Genomic DNA, 25845 nt, shown 5'->3' with positions numbered 1-25845 from the left:
TCACACTCAGGTGTCAACATAAATACCACTTTCTTCTTTAGCAGTTTGGGAAGAGGTCTGGCTATAGTGATGTATTCCAGTACAAAGCAATGATAATAATTTGCCAAGTCCAGAAAAGATTGTTATTATTCCATGTTATGATGGGAAGGAAAGTCTCTTACTTTATCAGGTAACTGTGGATAGGATCAAACTCCACTGCCTGAAATTATGTGGCCCAAATAATTAATTTATTTGCAAACTTGCGTGTCCTTAATTTAAGACCAAAATTTACATTTTGTCTGTGTAGCAGGATAGCTCTTAATCATTGTGCATCTTACTTTCGGGAACTGAAAAATACAGTGATGGACATGGGAGATTTCAGTTCCCTCTGCAATATCTGCAAACTGATGGAATTCTCCTGCTGTGTTACATAATCCAAAAAGGCATTTACAAATACTCACAATGCCCTGATGGTACTACAAATGCGGTTTCCTAACACTCTGTCAAGGTGATCTGATGCTACCTCAAATGCATATCAAACATTCTCAAATATTGGCATTTGCCTACATGGTTGAACATTTCATTTATTCTTAGGAGTGTATAAGTGTCTGGCATGGTTACTTTGTTCAAAGCTCCCATTTCGATACTTTTCCGGTATGCGTTTTCTTCATCTTGTGTCTGTTTAGGGACAATCACAACAGGTAAAGCCCAAGGACTTCTTGTTAGTTGTGTTATGCCAGAATCCAATTATACCCAAATACTCTGTTCAACAACAAGTTGCAAATGATAAGGAATCCTATATAGTTTCTGACTGATCACCCTCAAATCTCCAGTGGGAAGCTCATGACATGTTAAATATGTATCAGGCAAATCCTGCTCTTCCTTAAGAATGGCATTAAATTCCTCAAATACTGAGTATAACAAATTTCTATTCTTCGCAGACAAATGCACCAACTTTCTTGGTACTTGACGGAAAGTCATCGAGTACATACATACATACATACATACATTAATCTTTATTCCATAGATCATGAATACGACATTTCATAATGATGTGAAATGTGTCACTTTAACATATGTTTCCTTTACACAAATTAATTAATTAATTAATTAATTTTTTATTATTTTATTTTATTTTTATTTTTTTACAGTTACTACTTCATATCTAAGAATTCATCTATTGAGTAGAAGGAGTTGTCATTCATAAATTCTTTTAATTTGCCTTTAAATGTTGCTTGGCTACCTGTCAGACTTTTAATACTATTTGGCAAATGACTGAAAATTTTTGTGGCAGCATAATTCACCCCTTTCTGTGCCAAAGTGAGATTTAATCCAGAATAGTGAATATCATCCTGTCTTCTATAGTGTTGTAGCTATGCACTTCGCTGTTATTTTTGATTTGGGATGGATTATTTATGACAAATTTCATAAGTGAATATATATGTATTGTGAAGGTACTGTGTGAATGTCCCGAGTTCCTTAAGTAAATGTCTGCAAGATGATCTTGGGTGGGCTCCAGCTATTATTCTGATTACACACTTTTGTGCAATGAATACTTTCTCTCCCAGTGACAAATTGCCCCAAAATATGATGCCATATGCAATCAGTGAATGAAAATAATCATAGTAGGCTAATTTACTGATATGTTTATCACCAAAATTTGCAAAAATCCTAATAGCATAAGTAGCTGAACCTAACCTTTTCAGCAGATCATCAATGTGTTTCTTCCAATTCAATTTCTCATCAATGCCCACACCCAGAAATTTTGAGCATTCTACCTTAGCAACAGACTTCCATTCAAAGTCTATATTTATCAATGGTGTTATGCCATTTGCTGTACAGATTTATATAAACTGCATTTTCTCAAAATTTAGTGAGAGTCCATTTGCAGAGAACCACTTAATAATTTTCTGAAAGACATTATTTGCAATTTCCTCAGCTGATTCTTGCTTCTTGGGTGTAATTACTGTAGTTATATCATCAGCCAAAAGAACTAACTTTGCATCTTCAAGAATATAGAGTAGCAAGTCGTTAATATATATTTAGAACAATAAGGAACCCAAGACTGAACCCTGTGGGACACCATTCTTGATACCTCCCCAGTTAGACAATTCTGCTGGTTTTTGTAGACTATCTGTTGTGTTAATTTCAAGTACTTCTATGTTAAGTGCAAATATTTCCTAACCAATCTTCCAATTAATCTTCCACAAGCTTACAAGGCATACTATCTCATGTCCTATACCAAAAGAATGGAATGGCCTGCAGGGGATTGATGAATGGTGTAGGCTCTGGCAGTTGACCCTAAACGTAAATAAGTGTAATATATTGCACATACATAGGAAAAGAAATCCACTACTGCGCAACTACACTATCGATGACAAGTTGCTAGAAACAATATCCCCTGTAAAATATCTAGGAGTAACTATCCAGAGTGACCTTAGAAGGAATGACCAGATAAAGCAAATAATAGAATGAGCAGATGCCAGTCTGAGATTCACAGGAAGAATCTTACGGAAATGTAACTCACCCACGAAGGAAGTAGCATAAAGACACTTATTTGACCAATTACTGAGTATTGTTCACCTATCTGGGATTCTTATCACATAGGAGTGATAGAAGAGAGAGAGAATACCCAATAAGGGCAGCGCATTTTGACATGAGATCATTTAGCTGGTATGAGAATGTTACAGAGATGCTTAACAAACTCCAATGGCATACGTTACAAAAGAGGTTTTATGCATCTTGAAGCATTTTACTGTTGCAATTTCAAGAGAGCATCTTCCAGGAAGAATTGGACAACATACAACTTCCTCTCACATACATCTCACAAAATGACCACACTGAGAAAATTCGAGAAATTAGAGCTAATACAGAGGCTTACTAACAACCATTCTTCTCATATCCCATTCACAAGTGGAACAGGATAGGGGGATCAGTTAGCAGTAGCAGAAGTACACTCCACCACACACTGTTAGGTAGCTTGTGGAGTATGATGTAGATGTATATGAAGTAATTGTTGAATTTGTTGGCCATTGACTTCCATATGTCATCATTTTTCCACCAAGTGTTTCTTGGGAACTTAATTTCATTTACATTGCATTTTTAATTAGTTTCTCCTTTAATATCATTCAGTTTTTTTTGGAGTGTTTTATTTTCTGTACATTGTGTAGGTGTTTCACTGTTTTCAGGAACAAATTGGAGGATTTCACAATACTGTTGGTAACAGAATTTCAACTCTTGGCTACAGCTGGACCTATGAATTAAGTTCATATTTCTTATCTTAGGATAAGTTCCTTTAATCCTAGACATCATCCATCCCTGTTCACAGGTTTTATTTTTTACACTTGAATTTTATAGGGCAAGAAAGACTCAAAATGCCGCCAGAATATGTTCAATAAATTTTCCATCTACACTATGTGCTTTACAAATGTCTTCCCATAAGATCTCTCAAAACACTATGATCCAGTTTGTGTATATGATTCTGTGATCTGAACCTAATGGTATATATTGTGTTAGTTCTTTCAGACATGTCTGGAAGAACAGGCACAATTCCACTCATGCAGCCATTATGAATCAATCAAGACACAAAGGAATTAATGACATTATCTGCCAGTGGGAATTGATTTAAATCAAAGAGCAAATTTGAAAATTTTTGCCAGATCAGGATTTGAAACCTGTTCTCCTGCTTATTAGGCAGACGTGCTGACCACTGCATCATCCAGACACAGTGGTCATTGCAACTGCATATACTACGCTAGCATGCCTCCCATCAGATTCAAATTCTCAACTTATTCACATACTAGTAATTTAGGAGTGTGGTGTGCATCCACACTTAAGTGATCAATTGGTCATCTCCACCTTAACGAAATGAAATAAAATGTCAGTAGCTAGGGTCTCCCATTGAGTAGACTGATCACCTGGTGCAAGTCTTTTTACTTGATGCTACTTTGGTAACTTGTGTGTCAATGAGGGTGATATGATGATGAAGAGAACACAACTCTCAGTTGCCAAGTGGAGAAAGCCTCTGACCCAACCAGAAACTGAACCTGGGTCCATCACATGATATTCTGCTGTGCCAACCACTCAGCTATGTAGGTGGATGCCTGAATTATATATGTGGGGTCAGTTCTTTTGTATACGTCCCAAACTGACACCACGTGTACAATAAGGAGAGGATGCCCAATTGATCACTTCAGTGTGGGATGCACTTCACACTAGAACCCTTACATGAATCGGCAAAATGCCGCAGGTAATGTGGATAAGGTAAGGGGCACTACTTGAGTAGTGCATGGATGAGTTGATTATATGGGCATGATGGGTAGTCCATGCAGTTGTGATGACCACTGTGTCTGGACGGTGCAGTGGTCAGCACATCTGCCTAGTAAGCACAAAGTCTCGGTTTGAATCCCGGTCTGACACAAATTTTCAACTTTTCCTATTGATTTAAATCAACACCCACTGGCAGCTAACGTCATTAATTCCTTAGTGTCTTCACTGAACCTAATGGATCAGCATATTTTATTGTTAACTTATGACCATCCTGGTCATGTGACCCAATGACTGTGATTTCACATCTGAATTTGCTGAAAGCAATTGAGTCTAAAAATAAACTGTCATGAACGTCAATTGTCAATGGAAATTTTATAATGGAAAACAATAGAAAGCTGAACATCAACAACTCTAGTTGTCCTTCATCAGTAATATCTGATAGAAAATCAATATTAAAGCCTTCACAATTATGATTCTCCAGTTAAATCTGCACAGCCTTACTAAAATTGCCTTTATCTGCTTTATGAAGCTTATGATCTTTCCTATGCATCCACTAATAACAACCAAACACAGATGCACTAGATTTACTTCAGCAGACACTTTTTGCACCATTAAGAGACATTAGTGACCTAGAAACTAGCTTGTATGTCTGGTTTCAATTTTATGGCACAATAGTCAACAGAGTGTTTAACACTATGTTAGAGAACCTAAATGACCTATGTAACCACTCCCACTGCCTCTTGTTGAGTCTACAGGAGGATGATATTAGCTTGAAACTGTAATGTTTATTGGTGGTTGCCATGTCACACATATGTTGATACCCAGTCACTACCCAGCTTTTCATTTTTCCTGTTCATCTTTTTATTAATGAGGATTGTGATGTTTTCATGGATAACTAAATGAGTGTTGGTTAAAGTCCAAAGACTTTTCTGCTTTATTTTGTTTCACTAATATTGATTTCAACTACTAGAACATTGATTCTGTCTTCCGTCTTCCAGATGAATTTAACTTTTTTAAAAAGAGTCTAAGGAACATACTGGAAATTACTGGAATACAATGCACACTGCTTTGATTTAAGTATATGATACAGCTGAGTGAAGCATGACACATCAGTCAAATTCATGTGTGAATGCCCTTCTCTCTCGCATAACACTCAATGCTCCATAACAGCACATTCCAAAGAACACTTCATCCAAGGGTTATAATAATGCTCAAAGAGGGACACAGTCTTCACACTAGTGTAAGAAGTATTCTCATCAAAGTGTCTGCTGTCATCCTCAATTGTATAATTGAGCTTGCAGTTGATGTTGTTATTTGTACCCTCCATTACAAAAATGCTTTCACAAAAGGTCTAAATCTATTGGTTACATCCTTGGTCTAGTTCATGTTGCAGCACTTTGTTTTCCTGGTAGTTGTTTCAACTGTAACTGTATTTATTATACATCTCTGTTTTTATGCATGAATTCTCTCTATAAAAGAATTAAATAAAAGGCCTAGGGATCACACTGGAAATCACTAGGGTAGGGTAGAAGCTGCTTTGGGTCTGTTACTACATGATCCTCTTTTCCAAGATCTTTCGCCAGAGAACCTAATTCACAGGCCACATCTCTGAGCCCTACATTTGGTTTAGCAAATAAAAGTTAATTGGTAATTACTGCCCACAGAGTTCTTTAGCAGTTCCATCATTCCCTCCCCATGACTACTGCCTTTTCCTTTCTAGCTTTAGCTTGCACCTTATACCCTCTACTGCAACTCCCTCTGAACTTGTTAATTATTAGACACCTATGGCTGGAGTCAGTTGACACAAAAGTGTTCTGGGTGTTTCTTATTGGTGAACTTGTATGCTTTTGTCCACAGTCTCCTAACCACTGAAATTATTGGAGATATCTAGACTGAAGTTATCAGACTTACAGGTCTCATTTATAATTTCATCGATTTGAAAGGCTTGACTGCAATCCAGTCTTATGACTTAGCATTACTATTGTGAACTGTATCTAGTTATCATGATAACTCTTCTTGTGCCACTGCCATATCAACTCAGTCTTGAAATTAGCTGCTGTTTCTCTAGTACACATCATGTCACTTGAAAATAACACTGGCATTCCTCACACTGATTTTCATTTCTGATGATTCTGCTGCAGTTTGCATACTTATCTACTTCAAAAGAATGATTTTGCATAAATCCAGCACCTCCTCACATATTTCAGTAATGGGCAGTCTTATCCTAAAGAGGCATGACCATTTATGGACGTGACCATTTCATATATTAGTTATGCTGCAGTTACTGTGCAACATTCTATGTGAGCCTGGCAAGTGGCCAGTTGTCTCCTCACATCTATGGCCACTGCCAGACTGTGGAAAACTGCAAACTTGACCATCCAATTGCCAAACATGCTGCACACCACAACAGGCAACTATGTCGTATGTGAGCCATTTGGATATTCCCGTCCACCACTAGTTTCTCTAAACCACACAGATGGAGTTTGTCTCTCCAGTATGTCCTGCACTCTCGCAGTCCACCTGGCCTAAACCTCTGCTAATTCCTTCTCTCTTCTGTCCACACCACTTCTTCCCTATCCAGAGCATGTACTGCCTTCTCCCATCACTCTTCTTCTCCCTCTTCCCTCCTATGGATATTTTCTCTCTCCTTCCCCCTCTTTTCCAACCTTCTCCCGTTCTTTCTTCCCTCCCAATCTCCCTCCTGATATCACCTTCCTCTCTTTTCCTCCACTACCTCCCCACTTCCTCTCTCTACTTTGTATATGCTCTACCCTCTGTACTCCTTCTGTCTTGTTGTGCAGCCACTGAGCCACCTGTTGAAAGATCTGTCTCAACACTATGCACTACTCCCTGCTTACCTCATGTGTCTTTCCCTAACCCCTGCCCACATCCATCTGCGCAGGCAACTGTTGTTGATAACCAACATTCAGGCTTGCTGTGGCCATTAATGTGGGCATTTGGGTGTCTGTATGTGTGAATGCGTGTACTTCTACTAGATAAAGAGCAAGAGCTATGCGCCATACATCAATCAGCCGTAGGTGAATGGATGACTTTCCTTTATTTTACACACCACTAAATTTGATTTTTGTTGTTGTATTAGTTCATAAATAAGAATTTTTCTATATCAATTGCTTTATAAAATTTCAATACAGCTTTTAAACTTAAAAACTTTGAAAAATAAAGTTTCCTTGCTCATTAGAATTAAAGTAATTGACAAAGTATTCAGAAAGAAAATTTAAACATTTTCCAAAGGACAGTGTTCATACAGCATATAACTAGGTTTATTTAATCTTTTAGTGGCAGCAACATTCGTGTCCAGACACTCATGGCCTGCAGACGAATTAAAATTGAGGGTAGCTCAATAAAATAAGAAAAGCCGAACAAGTTTTCAAATGATCTTTTACAAAGCAATATACAAAAGTAATGACCCAATTTCTGCATGACTGTAAAGATAAGTGATACAGATATTAGTGTCAGTTGTGTTAAGTAATGCTGAAATTCCTAAAATTAGGCAAGGCTCCAGGACGTGAGAGAATCTCTGTCAGACTTCAGACAGAATTTGCTGTTGAGTTAGCTCCCGTTTTAACTATAATACCTTAGATTTCTCAATATGAAACTGTTTCCACTGTTTAAAAGAAAGCACAGCTCACACCCATCCACAAGTTGGACAGCTGAAGTAATCTACAAAACTACCATCTATTTTTATTAAAGTTCATCTGTTGTAGAACACTAGAACATTTTCTGGTTTCCTACATAATGAGGTATCTGGAACAGAATGACCTTCATGTCAACTAGCATGGATTTTGCAAACATTGGTCATGCAAAGCCTGACTTTTGCTTTTCTTATACAATACCCTGAAAGCCATAGATCAAGGCAATCAGGTGATTGCAGTATTTTTGGACTTCAAAAAATCATTTTACTATCTACCTATCCAATGTTTATTACCAAAGTGAAGTATGAAACAAAATTTCGGAATGGATTAAGGAAAACACAGCATATTATCTTCTACTGTGCAAATCACCTTACAATGTATGGCAGAGGGTACTGTGTGTACTACTGTCACTTCCTCCATTCCTGTTCCAGTCACAAATGGTTCATGGGAAGAAAGACTGCTAGTAAGCTTCATTTGAGCTCAAATCTCTCGTTTTATGTTCATGGTCTATTTGCAAGATATTCCTAGAAGGATGCTATGTATTGGTTGACTCTTCTAGGAATGTATGATCTTGGAATTTTAACAGTAAACCACACCATGGTGCAGAATGCCTCTTTTGCAGTGTCTCCTACTGTAATTGGCTTACTAAATGAACCTATAACAAAATGCACTGCTCTTCTTAGGATCTTCTCTATTTCCTCTATCAATCATACCTGGTACAGATCCCAGAGTGACAGGCAAATGAGTGTTTTGTAAGCTATCTATTATGCTGGGTAGACAACACTCCCTGAAGATTCTTCCAATGAATTTATATCTGCCATCTGCCTTGCCTGTGATTAGTTTTATGTGGTCTTTCCACTTTAAATAGCTTCATATGGATACTCCTAGATATTTTATGGATCTGACTGCTTCCAGCAATCACTCTGTTATTGTTTAATCATGCAATAATGGGTATTTTACATTACATTTCTTTATGTTGAGGATCACTGGTGAATCCTCAATCAAGTGTCAATCCTCTAGAAGTCTTCCTGGATTTTGAGACAATTTTCTAGCATTGCAATATCTCTATGTCCAACAGAATCATTTGCAAAAAGCTTTATGGAACTTCACCATTATCCACTAATCATTTATACACTACTGGCCATTAAAATTGCCACACCACGTAGATGACGTACTACAGATGTGAAATTTATGTGACAGGAAGAGGGTGCTGTGATATGCAAATGATTAGCTTTTCAGAGCATTCACACAAGGTTGGCGCCGGTGGTGACACCTACAACGTGCTGACATGAGGAAAGTTTTCAACTGATTTCTCATACACAAACAGCAGTTGACCAGTGTTGACTGGTGAAACATTGTTGTGATGCCTCATGTAAGGAGGAGAAATGTGTACCATCATGTTTCTGAATTTGATAAAGGTTGGATTGTAGCTTATCGCAATTGTGGTTTATCGTATCGCAACACTGCTGCTCGTGTTGGTCGAGATCCAATGACTGTTAGCAGAATATAGAATCAGTGGGTTCTGGAGGGTAATACGGAAAGCCATGCTGGATCACAATGGCCTCGTATCACTAGCAGTTGAGTTGACAGGCATCTTATCCACATGGCTGTAACGGATTGTGCAGACAACGTCTCGATCCCTGAGTCAACAGATGGGAACGTTTGCAAGACAACAACCAACTGCACAAACAGTTCGATGACGTTTGCAGCAGCATGGACTATCAGCTCGGAGACCATGGCTGTGGTTACCCTTGACACTGCATCACAGACAGGAGAGCCTGAGATGGTGTACTCAATGACGAATCTTTCTGTTTACAGCATCTTAATGGTCGCATCCGTGTTTGGCGACAACGCGGTGAACGCACATTGGAAGTGTGTATTCATCATCGCCATACTGGCGTATCACCTGGTGTGATGGTATGGGGTGCCATCCATTGGTTACACATCTCGGTCACCTCTTGTTTGCATTGATGGCACTTTGAACAGTGGACGTTACATTTCAGATGTGTTACGACCCATGGCTCTACCCTTCATTTGATCCCTGCAAAATCCTACATTTCAGCAGGATAATGCATGACTGCATGTTGCAAGTCCTTTCTGGATACAGAAAATGTTCGACTGCTGCCCTGTCCAACACATTCTCCAGATCTCTCACCAATTGAAAACGTCTGGTCAATGGTGGCCGAGCAACTGGCTCATCACAATATGCCAGTCACTACTCTTGATGAATTGTGCTATTGTGTTGAAGCTGCATGGGCAGCTGTACCTGTACACGCCATCCGATCTCTGTTTGACTCAATGCCGAGGCGTATCAAGTCCATTATTACGGCCAGAGGTGGTTGTTCTGGGTACTGATTTCACGGATCTATGCACCTAAATTAAGTGAAAATGTAATCACATGTCAGTCCTAGTGTAATATATTTGCCCAATGAATAACCGTTTATCATCTACATTTCTTCTTGGTGTAGCAGTTTTAATGGCCAGTAGTGTATTTATTGTGAAAAGTATTGGTCCTGTAACACTGCCTTAGGGTAAACCCAAAGTTCCTTTTATGTCCGCAAATTCCCTCTTTTGAGAATGACAAACTGGGATTTGTTTCCCAGAAACTTTTCAGTCTGATCATACAGCTGGTCTGATATTCTCTAAGCTCTTATTTCTTTCATGAAGTGACAGTGCAGAATTGTATTGAACGACTTCCAGAGGCCAAGGAACATGCCATCAATCTTGGTGCCAGTGTCTGCTGCTTTTTGGATCTCATGGATGATTAGAGTAAGCTGGATATGACATAATCCTTGTTTTCATAATCTATGATGATTCCTACAGACGAGATTTTCAGTCTCCATAAACATACAATATGAAAACATAAAATATGTACAAAAATTCTATGACATACTGATGTCAGAGACATAGACCTACAGTTTCGTTTGTCTGTTCAACAAACCTTCTTGAAAATGGGAATGATTTGTGCTTTCTTCCAATCACTAGGAATACTCCTCCACCTATCCACAACACACTGCTGCTAGAAGAACAACAAGTCCTTTCACATACTCTATGTAGAACTGATCCTATCATGTCCAGGGGGTTTTACTCTGTTCAGCAATTTCAGCTTAATATCTACCCCACGATCACTTATTTAGATATATGATTTTCTGACATTCATGTATCAGTTTAATTTGGAACCACATACACCTCCCTCAACTAAACAGTTTTGGAAGAAGGAGGAGAGTCATTAACAGAAATAGAAATAACTTCAGACATGCCCAAGGAAAGTGTATTGGATCCGTTATTGCTCATGTGGTGTACTGATGACTCTGCAGCCTTTTTTTGGCAGATGATGCGGTTATCTATGATGAGTTAAAATTTTGAAAAAGCTGCATAGGTATCGAGTAAGGCTTTGATAATTAGATCTAGATTTGGTGGCCTGTTAACTAACTACAATTTCCACAGTTATAATACTCACAACTGTGAGTCCCCTCCAAATACGAGGGCATTTCAAAAAGTAAAGATAAAATGGCTCGCAGTCCTTAAATAGAACATTTACTTAGAAAATGTCAGTTACATCTTATTAACTGGATTATTTGTTATTTTCCAACATAATCAGCCCTGTTATCCAAACATTTGTTAAGCTGGTGCACAAGATTTTGTATCCCACAGTCATAGAAGGTCGCCGCCTGTTGTCAGAACCACATTTCAACTTCATCTTTGATCTCTTCATCGTCGTGGAGTGATTTTCCACCAAGATGTGACTTCAGGTAACGGAAGACATGTAAGCCGGTGGGTGCAAGGTCCGGGCTGTATGGTGGATGGTCCAATACGTCCCATTTGAATTGTTTGAGTAGTGCTTTGGTTTAGAGCACTGTGTGAGGCCGAGCATTGTCATGAAGCAAGCGGACTCCACTTGTCAGCATTCCCCTGTGTTTGTTTTGAATTGCCCTTTGAAGATGTTTCAAAGTCTGGCAATATGCCGCAGCATTAATTGTCGTTCCAGGAAGCAAAAATTCCAACAGAAGAATGCCTTGTCTGTCCCAAAAAACAAAAGCCATGATTTTCTTCGCTGAAATCGACATTTTGCATGTCTTGGCTTTTGGTGAATTCGAATGATGCTATTGCATTGATTGTTGCTTGGATTCAGGTGTATGGTGATAAACCCATGTCTCGTCACCTTTCACAATGTCATCAAGGAACTCATCACCTGCTTCAGCATAGTGTGTGAGGAAGCTGAGTGCAAAGCCCATCCTTTTCTTTTTGTGTTCTTCCGTAAACAGTTCTGGAACCCAGCGCGCACACAGTTTCCTATACCCTAACTTGACAGTCAGAACGTCATGAAGAGTTGTCATTGACACATCTGGTATGATCTGATGCAATTCTTTCAATATGAGACGTCTATTTGCATGAATTGCTTCCTCCTTTCTCCAAAGAAGGGCATCAAAGGTCACAGATGGCCGACCTTTTCTTTGTTTGTCATGAAAATCGGTCCTACCATCAGAGAAATGACGACACCATTTCGTTACATTTTGTCGATTCATAATGTTCCCATAAACAGAAACAATTTCTTTGTGAATATCCACTGGTTGCTGACCTTTTGCATGAAGAAAACATATGATGGAGCGCACTTCACATTTGGCGGGATTCTGAATCAGCGCAGCCATTTTAAACACGACCTACTCCAATGAGAAGCAACGTTCAACTGCTGAACGACCGCGAGGCAAAAGCTAACAGTTCAAGGTTAACACCAGTGTTGCCAACTTGCTCGCCAAAACTCTTCTGTTCCTCTGGCATACGGTGTATCTTTACTTTCCGAAATACCCTCGTAGAACAACCCACACTCAAAGACAAGCGAGCCACATTGGTGCCATTCTTTATAATGTGCTGCCTACATAAAGAGGTTGGAGTTAGAAACAGCTTTTGATCAGAGTTGAAATAATTTCTTGTTGAGAAGTGTTTCTACAATGTAAATGAGTATGTCAGCTTATAGGATTACTAGGGCTTCATTCATGTTGGCTTTTTTAAAATTCTTTTAACTGGTGTGTCATCAATGCTGTATTTGTCTTTGCATAGAATGTTTCTGCTGTTGATTTACATCTCCCTCCATTTCAAATTCAGTGCAACACACTTCTGCTCAGGATGTGTCTGATGCTGGCCTAATTTTGAAGGTTATAGTGTTGGTAGGTTTTCGTATGCTCATGTTTCATAATTTTTAGCAGTGCTACATAATGTATGCATTTGTTTTATTTTTAGAGAGGTGTTTTAAATTAAAGTTTCATGTTTTATGTACATCATTGTTTGACTTTTTGTGCATTTTGTACTTTTCTGAAGCGTTATGTAATTTATTCATATATTTTCACTTCTTTAGTAGAGTTTTCATTTTTAAAATTTCATTTTGATTTATTTACTTATTGTGCACATTGCACTCATGATGTATTTTGTGATTCCCCTTCCTGTCACATACTGAGTGGGGTGGCTGCTCCAGTCTTAATTTACTGGGCTCACATTTGGAACACCAAGATATATTCCCCATCCAGCCATCCTGACTTGGGTTCTTCATAGTTTCCGCTTTTTGCTGAATGAATTCTGAGACAGTTTCTTTGATTAGGCTATGGCCAATTTCCTGCCCTATCCTCATTTTAGGATATCCTATGTTGTTTATGCTTGATATGCATATATTATTTCTGTAATGTTTCTGGCCTGTCTGATTTTATTGCTCTAAATAGTCTATGGACAAGTAAATAAATTAATAAAAATAAATAAGATCTCAAACTCACAAATATTGACAGCTTTAAATCTACAAAAATGAACTACAGAAAATGCAGAAAAGAAGCATCCCATGACTACAACAGAGTGGCATAATTGGTGTCAGTCTAATCAACTTGTACAAATATCTGGGCATAATGTTTCAGACGAATATGAAATAGATGATCCTCAATAGGTAAAGCTGGTGGTAGACAACAGAAGTCTTGTTCACTGAAGCTAAGGCCTGGTTTATCATGAACAAAATGAAAATTAATGAAGAAAAAACTCAGGCCATTCTGCAGGCTGCAAGAATGTGCTTTTACTGCAAAAGAAAGTAACGAGGATCATTACTTCAAGCAAAAAACAGACCACTCTAAACCAATTTTCACCAGATTAGGAGTTCTGACTGTTTACAGCCAGTATATATTGAACTGCCTCTTCCACATAAAGAGAAACCATGATACCTACAGAAAGAGAAATGAAGTTCACAAATACAGCACTCGCAAAAGAAATGAAGTTCACAAATACAGCACTCGCAACAAAGACAGTATCTACATGCCAAGGTGTCAAGTAGCAGACACAAAACAGCTTCCAAATGGTGGCCCAAAAATTGTTCAATGCTCTACCTGATGACATGCAGTCTTTACCATGGGGTAGTTTAACACTACTATTTTGTGTTAGCTAAAAGAGCAACCCTTCTACAATATTGAAGAATTCTTCTCTAGTAATAGCATAGTGTTTACTTGAGTTGCAGCTCAGTTCCATGACTCCAGCATTATATACTTGTATATATTTTATTGTTGTGATATTATTGTAATCTAATCTATAACTTAGATATGTCTTGTGGTATTAAATTACTATCATAGCAGAGTTGTATTCATGCATTTTGATAATGTTGTATCTTGATGCTTTCTATCCAGCTGTGGCTGGTGAATGACATAGAATTGGTAATAAAGGTAAAAATAAAGGTAAGAGACTTTGGTTTATTGGTAGAATATTTGGATTATTTTATTTTATTTATTTACTTATTTATATCCACCTATGGACAACAATTATTGTGTAGATGTTGTTCAGAAGATACAGTTCAAAGAATATGTGCACAGAGTCATCAACATAAAAATATTTACATGCAATATTTCTTTTGTTATGTAACATGTTTTTATGGTTTTCATCACCATTCTTTTCTATAATGACTTGTGGCCAAATTAGGTTTCTTTCTATGATGGTCATTAATCTGCATTTTTGGTACCGGTAATCCTTAACAGCGATATAACACACACACACACACACACACACACACACACACACACACACACACACACACAGTTTGAAAACATACAAATGCAGTATGTTCTACGATCTAAATATGCATATCAGTGTATGCACAGCATATCTTTAGTAATTTTAAATGTTTATACAGTTTTATTATCTTTTCCTTGTACAGTGGCTCTTTGTCATTACAATTAATTTTCTATCATGAAGATTTGTGTAGATAATTTGCATGTCATTTAATGTAATTTCCGCAGTATAACATTTCGTATTCAATAAATAGGTTTTCACAACTTTCCAAACCACAAAGTTCTTTTTTTTCTCTTTTATTTCCTGTGTATATCTGCTACAATTTTATTCCATTACATAGTAGACTACTTTTTGAGTTGTAACTGTGGTTTTCCTATTAAGATGAAGATGGTGCCTGTGACTTTCTGGCCCCGCGTTCATGTACGGACTCGTTTACTGAGTGCTGGTTGATGTTGGTATTTATACACCTTACTGGATACCCACGAGTGTTAAACAAGTTGCACTGTGAGCCCACCATCTAATTTGAATTTTAAGTTGTACAGTCCATTTTTTTGGTCACTTTTAAGACTGATTTGATATTCTGAGCATTTACTCCCCACAATGTTATGGCAGAATTAACTGTTGAATTGGAACATGCAAAATAACTGCTCTTGCACATGAGCTGCACACACAGAAGCTATGATTCAGAGGCCGGAGCACATAGCGAGGTATTATGAGTTGCCTTCCCAGTGGTGTAATACAATCAGCTCACGTCAGCTGTGAGTCGACATGCATTCCTATGCAGTCTATAACATCATGATTCACTCGAAATTCATACTATTAGGTGAGATGTTCAAATGGTAATTAATCCTGGTAAGTCTTTTCCCATTCTACAAAGAATTCCTACAAAATATTTTGCGCGCCGTATCTGAAAACAGTAGCGGGTACCCAGTTTCTCAAGTGCTTAAATACAACTTACAGGGTATATAGTATACACTCTACTGATCTTACTTATACCGGCACTCAAACTTCAAAGGATAGCATGAATGGTCAAAGGTTCGTCTAACTCAAGGGAAAGCGTCACACGAATTTGGATTGACTGTCACGGGAAGCCGGGCGTCAATTATCCAAAGACATCTCATACACACATAGATTCAATTACCAATATCATATTAAAATCTAGAAACAGACTTCAGTTCCACATTTATCGCTTTCATTTAGTTGGTCGTCAAGCATCCTATAAGCTAACTACAGCAATTTTGTTTCTGGGCTGTTTCTTTTGACATGCAGTACTACTTTCTAATGTACTTCCTTAACAAATGATTCAATGTTGGTTGATACATACAGTGATATTTTTCATTTGAAATTGATACAATTTTTCTTCCCATATTTATCAACTCATTGGTATCTATCGATATCATTTGCGGCTTCAAAATTTATCTTTCCCGTGGATGCATTGTGAATTTTAATTTAATATTAGAGAATTATTAATTAAGTTTTTAAAATTTATTTTATTTTATTTTATTTTATTGCTGGAAACAATACAGCCATGTTACTAAACTTCGTAGACAGTCAGACTACGATGCCAAAGATACACATTAACTGTGTTAAGCGTTGTAGTGTTTCTTACACTGTCCACTGCTGCGATTGACATCTGAGACTTGTTGACTTGGAGCGCATTTTCGAATTTGAACTCCGAGTACGACGTTAAGTATTGCAGATGTTTTCGTTGCTGTTGGTAAAAAGTGTATGGATTTTGATATTTTAGTAAAGAACAATAAAAATGGAAGTTGACATTAAAATAAGTAGCAGCAGTTTACACAATTTCATGGAATGTGAAGGATCGAAGATGTGTGAGTGACAACTGTAAATATTTACAATATGTTGTGTGACACATTATATAAACATTGCGACTTTGCCTTCAGCATTAAGAAACACATTCAAATGTACGCGCATGTTTGTCACTAGAAAAACTATCACAAATGGACACTGAATTTGTAATAAGCTGTGAGTTAATTAGGGGAAGGTGTTCACAGAACACTTGATAGTTCTTACGCGAATCCAGCCTCAAAAGCCTAGTTCCATTATAACAGTTCCAGATCACCAGGCCGCTGTTTTTGTTGCAGGTACTGACGATACAAGAATTTCTGCAGAAGAAATGGACGAAGCACGGAAAAACCATCTGGCATACGAGTACCTCTGTCATCTGAAAGAAGCAAAAATGTGAGCATCTTTTTTTTTTTTTGTTTTCTCATCCTTATTGAAAACTGACAAAATAACGGGCAGTTTCGTGGGTCTTTAGCATTTTCACACGTCTGTATCCAATATAGGTCTTATATAGAGTAATGGCAATAAGTGAATCCCACCAAATGAAGAGGCATCCTTGCTTTTCAGTAATCCCAACATTATTTTATGAAGTCTTAACCCTTAACCGGAATCGATGTTTTGACAAACATAACTGGAATCGCGGGTCCAAATGGACCCTTGAATAAAAATTCAACATAATCCCCATAAAAGATATAATTCATATGTAAATATGTAATGATTATATTAAAGTAAGTTTTGTTTCAAACCCAAATCAACCTTTATTGCGCAAAACTTTTTCATAGTATTATTTTTTAATCTTTAAGTCCTACGTCTCATATTTTGCAAGAATTTTTAATACCTTACTTTGGAATGCTACATGATTACAAAAAAGTCTTAGATTAAAAAAACCTAGATATAGCATGGGGTTTCTCATAACTTCCCCTTAACATAAATATGTATTCTTTATGCCATCACTCAGAAAGAAAAATAATGGCAACGAAACATGGAAGTATCCAAATGTTATCTATATCAGTACCTGAAATAAGAATGGCACTTTGTACACGACATATTTTTTTTCCTGCATGTCGTTTACAGATGAATTTAAGACATCTGTAACATTTTTGTGATTGTTTGCTGTCAGTTTTAGGACCACATAACCTCGTTTTCATGAGCCACTTTGATTGGAAGATGAATTTTATAGTCGTGGGTCATTTTGTGGTTCATCAGCCGCCCCTGGAAAATTAATTCTAGTCTTCAAATCTACTGAAAATGAAGAATACTCCATCTTCCTTTCTGTGATAAATGGCCTTATCAAATTCAGTACAATATCTTTTATGTAATGATTAGGTTTCATACGTTTTCCACTATTTGATGCCTTCCATAATATGAATCCATTTGCACTCACAATATTCAATATTGCTGAAAAAATGACACATGGCCATCGTTGAATTCTACTAGAGACTGAATAATTGGCGCATTTCTGATCTGATGTATCAACACCACCTTTTGCTCTGTTGTAAAATTCAATTGTCTCAGGTTTTCCACTGTTTTCATTGACTGAATTGCCATGGTGCATTGATGAGATTACCACTACACATCGATTCTTTTTTGGGACATAAGATGCCAATGTTTCATCCTTCACAAAACCAAGTAACGTAGATACTACTACCCATTGTTTATTGGCTAAAAATTCTGGTGGTATTTCCCTTTAATTTTTGTGCATCGTTCCAACATAGGTCAAACCATTTTCAATCAGTTTCTCAACCAACTCCACAGAAGAGAACCAGTTATCAGCAGTTACATTTGTTTGTTCCAAATAAAGGTTCTGCAAGCTGCAGTACATTCTGTGTTGGAACTGAGAGTTGGCTTGTTTTATTGGTGATTGCTTTGGCAGTATAGATAAAAGCATTGTATAAATAGTGTGTTTTAGCATCGCAAAGGCACATAATCTTGATGCCATATTTAGCAAGCTTCAGTTTCATATAAACCCTGAAAAAACATTTCCCTCTAAAAGGGCAAAGCATTTCATCAGCTGTCAAATATTCTGATCAGCTATAGTTTTTCTGACAGTTCTGAATAAAATTTCCAAATATTTCTGAGATGAGACCAGCACGATCATTAGTTCTTCTTTCTTCCCTTGAATTCACATCATCAAACCTAAAAGCAGATAACAGGAACATAAATCGCTTTACCAACATCGTTATTCTGAATATATCTTGGCCACTTCCATCAGTTGCTCATAAACTTTCTATATCTTCATGGCCAAATTTGAATACACCTGATAATAGCAACAACCCAAAAAATACTTTCATTTCCATAATACTCACATGGTTAGTGTAAGTAGCATTAGTTTTATACTTTTCTGAATATTCTGTTATGTTCTGATTAGTGTGAATGCAAATAATTGTGATCATTTCATCTGGTATCAGCAACTGTCATGATTCAATTGGTGACATGTTCTGTTTTTCACGAGCTGTACCGATGAGACCAGGCAGGTGAGTGGTGGTGATGTGGCTTCTGACTCTGGACCTAGCTGGTGGATGAGTAGACCACTTGAATCAATTTTTGCCATGAAAATATGCACTGCTTGACAGCCACCTATCTCTCTACTGAATCATCAGATGATGAATTACTTGAATCAGAAGAAATTACTTGTTGTGTATTTTCACCGTCACTTATGTTCTCTTCATCACAAGGTTGAAAACCACTTAGATTCTACATCTGAATAATTTTCGTCTAATAATAGTACACAGATTTCTTTTTCAGCGAAGCCCCTCAGCATTGTGGCAGAAACACCACAAAATAAATTGGCATACACTGACTTCAAAAATCCCGTATCTGGAATCGCGGGTCAAATTGGACGCAGCGATGGCACTTACCTCCACTTCTAGTAAATTTCAAGCAGCGAGCTCCCGGCCCCTGGTGCACCTCACAATGTACTCGGATTACACTGGCGTGCGAAACAGAAACTCCATGCGTTTCCATTGTTAGATGGTTTTATTGTTGTCGGTGGGTCCAAAATGACCCATGATTCCGATTAAGGATTAATCAAAAGTTTAATTAGTTATGTATCCAGAAATCTGATCAGCTTAGATTAATTAATTCATTTATTCATTTTTACTAAGATATTTGGATAATTTATGGACTATAATTATTCCTCTCATTGTGAGATGAGACAGTTTACAATTATAGTTTCTCAGTGGAAAAAAATTTGGCAATATGCTGACTGTTTATGTGATTGACTTTGGTTATTCACCATGATCAGAAGGTAAAGCAGGTATGATTTGAGTTCATGTTTATAGACTTTCATGTCTGGATAGCTCACATTATTTTGTGCTGCAGGTTTTTGTGGCCAAATAACTCGCTTCATTCTGTGCACAACTATGGCTGAATGATTGCGCAAAGCCAAAGTTTGGTGTTAGATACCCACTCTCCCCTTTCCTGAACTCTTGATTGTGGTAGTGTAGCCCAAGATCTAGATTAGGTTGGAAGGTGATAGCTGGTTCTATTTAGTAAAGCCAATGGATGTGAATGTGGATTAAAGGTTGTAACAGACTGACCTGTAGCCTAGCCTAATGCTTATAAGCATTAGGGGTCAACAAAACCTAGTTGAACCCAATGTTGGCTCTGAACCATGATGTAACAATGTGGTGTGTGTCATACACACACATACAAGAAGAGAACAGAACACTGGCAATATTTATTTATTTGCATCTGTATTATATTTTGGAGTGTAGATCATGGTGATGGATTGATCTGTAGTGTAGCCGAAAGTATACATTAGGTTGGAAGATGACAGTTTCATTGTGAGTTCGTGAAAGAGTGCCGAAGGCTTCAGAAAACCTTGCATTAGTGAATGAAAATAGTAAACATACGTCAACTCATTTTTCACTTTATTTTATGCACAAAATCATACAAGACTGTTGCTACCTCTGACACTGCATGGTGTGTATCTCATTGCAACTGAAAAGACATAATATTGCCTTTCTGTGGCACAAACTTTTTTGCATTTTCACCTCCAATATTTGATATTATCTACAATGCAGAAATTGCAGAGCTTAATTTTTTATGAAAACCTGTAACATGTGGCTTCCAGTTCAGTGTGATACGTAAAACAACCCTCTCTCTCCTCCTGACCCTACCTGAAATCTTGTTCGTGATGACATTAATGTGTATTGCATCCTAAGGTCTAGGTTAGGTTGAAAGGTGACAGTTTGGTTAAGAGTCCTCAAAGCCCCTGGATGTGAAAGCCAAATTAAGGTTGTGGTAACAAACTGACCGTTAGTGCAGCCTATCGAAGATGTCTGCACTATGTTGAAAAATACGGGGGGGGGGGGGGGGGGGCTCCAATATGTAACTTTTATCCAGTTTCTTACCAATAGAAACACCTAAGAAATTATTCTCATGCTTTATTTCTAAGGATGCAGTCAGGCCTTGTGCCGTGCAGAATTGTGTATGTTGGGTTTTATCTAAGTTCAGTAACAGACAACCTGCAGAGAACAATTTTTAATTTTCATGAAAATTTTACTTGTTTTGTCCTTGTCTTCTTTAGCTCCCATTTTGAGGGAATCTTTGGCATGTGAAATATTTCAAGGTTTACATCAACAAAGAGAAGCAGCTTTTAGAAATGAATTTATAATTAATTTTATTACAATGCGAGGGAAACATTCCATGTGGGAAAAATATATTTAAAAACGAAGATGATGTAACTTACCAAACGAAATTGTTGGTATGTTGGTATGATGATCAACATACCAACACTTTTGTTTGGTAAGTTAAATCATCTTTGTTTTTATATATATTCTGCTGTTTCAATGCAAGGCATTTGTTTATTTCTTCCTGTTAGATTAATTCAGCCTAGACTAATATTTTCCAGAGAACAACAGATTTCTATATGCAGTCAGAATTCAGGCCTGTTTACAATGAACATTGTCATTTATTTTGCAGCTAATAGTTATCCTTAGCTCATGAATGTAGATGCCTGGATACTTAGTAAAAAAGTGGCTAAAAGTGATACTTTCAGTTCTCTTTGTAGAGAAAGCCGATGTGCTACATTACACAGATGGAACTTGTTCAAGACTTTTACATCCAAAAACCAAATCCCACTCTAGTTCTTAGACAGGGAGGATGATTCTGTTTGTGAATGTTGGTGTAAGTTACAGTGAACTGCTACATGTTCAGATGTTCCTATTTGTCCACAATAGCAGAAAGCTGTTGCCCTTCTCTCTATTCTGTGTAACAAGACGAGATAAGGACAGTGTGTAACATTCACTTAGTTGGGTCATTAGGCACACTCATAGTCTGTTATACACATGCCTACTGGTTGTTGTATCATTCCAGCCATTCTGCCTTTCACCTACTGCCAAGAGTGGACCTTTGTTATTGATATCTACTCCTGTAATTATTTGCACAGGGTCGAGTCTGCGTAGAATTAACCAGTAGCACACTGCTGTGTATCATACCTGAATGTTGTTGGGGCAGATCCTCAGTATAGCGTCGACAGGTGGTGTACTGAACGCCCCAGAAAGCCTTATGAGTGCACTTCTTTAAGGATGAATTTGCAGTTTTTGAATCGCAGAAATCCCCAGGGGCTCACTGTTCTTTTGTGAGTTTGTACACGGCACACACAGCGCCCCGAGCTGTTGGAGCCCATTCTTCCTCCCTTCAGTGTGTCCTCCCTGTCCTTGCACCTACCCTTTTGTCGGTGCCCTGGTTTATTTTGACCTGGCTATCCACTTGGTTCCCTGTATTCCATGCGATTTTGTTCCTATTCCCTATTCTGTTTCATCCTTTTTGGCATTTTGGTCTCCCTTTGGGGTTTGACCTCCACTTCTAAATTTTTTTGTCTTTAGTGTGATACACTATGGGGAGAACTCCCTCCCTAGTGTCTGTGGCAAGGGTTCCTCCCTTCCCTCCTCTTCCTTCCCCAACATAGCCCTACCCACACCGCTAGGTAACCAGCATGAGTAGCCAGTCCATGTGGCACGCCTGTTATGTAAACATCTGGCTGAGCCCCCTGACAATGCAGGAGTCACAGTACTGATACTGGAACTGTTGCCTCCACATGTAGGCCAATGTGTGGTTACTTGTCATCCTGGAGCATTGGAACTCCCAGCAATGGCCACCATGCCTTGCTTGTGGCTTGGTGGCACCCATGGGGGGAGCTGCTGATTGGAGTTGGGGGTATCAGGGTGGATGCTTGTCACATGAAGCATATCAAGCAGTAAAAATGTGGCAATTCTCAAATGGCCATATCTTTGAGTGGTGAACGATCATTAAATGCTGCTTTGTATGATTCTAGAGCCATCAGTTTACTGGCTACACCCTGGGGGGAGGGCCAGGCTTGCTGCCTTGGCATGAAACACTTTCCCTGCTACTTGGCCTATACCAGGACAGATGGGGACACATTCACCACCACAAAGCGGTTGTTTCTTGTGGAGAATATAAAGTCCATCATTAACATGTGGTCGGGCTCCCTGTTGATGTGTCTGTTGTCCTTAGGTTAATTAGGTTTAAGTAGTTCTAAGTTCTAGGGGACCAACCAATGACCTTAGAAGTTAAGTCCAATAGTGCTCAGAACCTTCATTCTGGCTTTTGAGGGAGGTATCTTCTCAGAGAAGGGCAAGGTTATGTGTTATTGATGTGATGCGAAACCGTACGTCCTGCCGTCCATGAGGTGCTTTCAGTGCTTGCGTTTTGGGTGTGTGTTCCTGCTGTGTGGTGGACCCTCTGTGTGGTTAGTGGAAACCCATTCCATGAGGGAAGCCCATATGTTCTGCCACCTGTGTATGTAAATTGTCATGACCACCACTCTCAATACTCGTCAGATTGCCCGGCTTACAAGAGAGAAAAGAAGATCCAAGATTGGACTCACCATTATATTAATTTTTCTACATCCCTGCCAAATAATCTCAAAGTTTCATTATTAACTACAGTTTCACCCGTGTTGTGTTGTGTTAGCAAAAGTCCATGAATTGCCAAAAATAGCCACTGACAATTTGCATGTGGTCTGTAGCACATCACCCAATGTGGAAATAACACTGACATTCTTAACACTGACTTCAAATCCTGACAAATCTTTGATAGTTTTCAGGCTAATCAATTCTGACACTAAAAAAATGTGATGTCATCTGTAACATAATAGTCTACAGCTGCATTACATTTCCTTTTGTCAATCATGTTTATGCATGGAATGACTGTAGTAAGTCCAGAATTGTACTGACAAATGGAAAGAATTAAATCCACTGTCTTAACGGATCGTTGAGCGTTTTTTGGTTGTGCTCCTTATTTCATAGTACTGGCTCAATTAGAAAAGAATACATTTTTCAAAATTCCAGTTTTATGCACAGTGTTAAAAATGACTTAATTTGTTTAGTAGTGAGTATTGTAAATTTCTGGCACAATCAATCTACTATTTTAATAGTGAATAGGAGAAGCAATAATGTGATCATAATGTATGTTTCCTTTGTCAGTTTACCAGTTGATTACTACTTAGAGAGATGAGCCATAAAGTCAGAAATATTGTGAAACTCAATATTAATACTGGAAGGTACCAATTAATATTAGTAATTTATTCATGCGAGGATCATTCTACAATGATATAGGATTTGTCTATGTAATTTGAGGAAAAATAAGTCATATGTAACACCCTTTTCACTTGGTTTGGATCTTAGCTTGCCCACAGACTGTGTGTGTGTGTGTGTGTGTGTGTGTGTGTGTGTGTGTGTGTGTGTGTCAAGTTTACACATCAAGCTATCGAAGTTTATTTATTCCTTGAAGTCCATGTATGCTTGCCTGACAAACATTGTTGAATATACAGTCCCCTATATTTATTTATTACAGAATGCAGAGCTATTCTGTTCCAGCTTCTCTTCTTTTTTGTCCCATTATCTTCTCTGAAAATTTAAGGAAGACACTGAAAGAGAGCTTAAGTCTTGGTTTAGTTACAGAAGGATCTCAAACACCTCATTGCCTTTAAGGCTTACATTGTCTATACGTTGGCGAGTCAAATGAAAACCTTAAATTTTTTTTTTAAATATTATTTATTGTGCAGAAGTGGTACAAAGCTGTATCACTTTTCAACATAATCTCCCCCACGCTCAATGCAAGTCCTCCAGTGCTTACAAAGTGCATAAATTCCTTTAGAAAAAAATTCTTTTGTTAGTCCATGAAACCACTCGTGCACCACGTGGTGTACCTCTTCATCAGAACGGAACTTCTTTCATCCCATTGCATCTTTGAGTGATCCAAACATACGGAAATCGCTTGGGCCATGGTCTGGTGAGTATGGTGGATGAGGAAGACACTCAAAATGCAGGTCTGTGATTGTTACAACTGTTGTACGGGCAGTGTGGGGCCTTCCATTGTCATGTTGCAAAAGGACACCTGCTAACAGCAGTCCACCTCGATTTGATTTGATTGCAGGCCACAGGTGATTTTTTAGGAGATCTGTGTATGATGCACTGGTGAGTGGTCTCTCTAGGCATGTAATGCTCCTAAATGACGCCTTTTTTGTCCCAAAAGAGTGTCAGCATAATCTTCGCTGATGATGGTTCTGTTCGAAACTTCTTTGGCTTTGGTGATGAGGAATGACACCATTCCTTGCTTGCTCTCTTCATTTCTGGTTGGTGGAAGTGAACCCAGGTTTCGTCTCCAGTAATGATTCTTGCAAGGAAGCCATCACCTTCTCGTTCTAAGCGCCGAAGTAGTTCTTCACAAGCGTCAACACGTCGTTCTCTCATTTCAGGGGTCAGCTGCCGTGGCATCCATCTTGCAGACACTTTGTGAAACTGGAGCACATTATGCACAATATGGTGTGCTGACCCATGACTAATCTATAAACATGCTGCAGTGTCATTCAGTGTCACTCGGTGGTTTTCCTTCACTATGGCTTCAACTGCTGCAATGTTTTGTGGAGTCCCAACTCGTTGTGCCTGATCTGGACGAGGAGCATCTTCCATTGGAGTCACACCATTTGTGAACTTCCTACTCCATTCATATACTTGCTGCTGTGACAAACATGCATCACCATACTGAACTTTCATTCGTCAATTAATTTCAATAGGTTTCACACCTTCACTATGCAAAAACCGAATAACAGAACACTGTTCTTCCTTGGTGCAAGTTGCAA

General features: G+C 38.2%; 1 protein-coding gene across 3 annotated transcripts in view; it reads left to right on the top strand.

The window, feature by feature from the left end:
• The first annotated feature begins 16575 nt into the window (after positions 1 to 16575).
• Positions 16576 to 25845, top strand: part of LOC126268335 (ras GTPase-activating-like protein IQGAP1) — a 345429-nt gene continuing 336159 nt past the window's right edge. Inside the window, exons 1-2 of one of the 3 annotated variants that reach the window (XM_049973901.1) lie at positions 16576 to 16762; positions 17036 to 17132. In XM_049973901.1, the coding sequence (XP_049829858.1) occupies positions 16693 to 16762; positions 17036 to 17132 (167 nt within the window). In that variant the 5' untranslated portion in view covers positions 16576 to 16692. Of the gene's footprint in view, positions 16763 to 16815; positions 16917 to 17035; positions 17133 to 25845 lie in introns of those variants that run through there. The other 2 variants (XM_049973902.1, XM_049973903.1) reach the window with 2 other exon arrangements.

The sequence above is a fragment of the Schistocerca gregaria genome, chromosome 1, assembly GCF_023897955.1.
Source record: "Schistocerca gregaria isolate iqSchGreg1 chromosome 1, iqSchGreg1.2, whole genome shotgun sequence".
NCBI classification, from domain to species: domain Eukaryota; kingdom Metazoa; phylum Arthropoda; class Insecta; order Orthoptera; family Acrididae; genus Schistocerca; species Schistocerca gregaria.
This window is presented reverse-complemented; position numbering and strand designations above follow the sequence as displayed.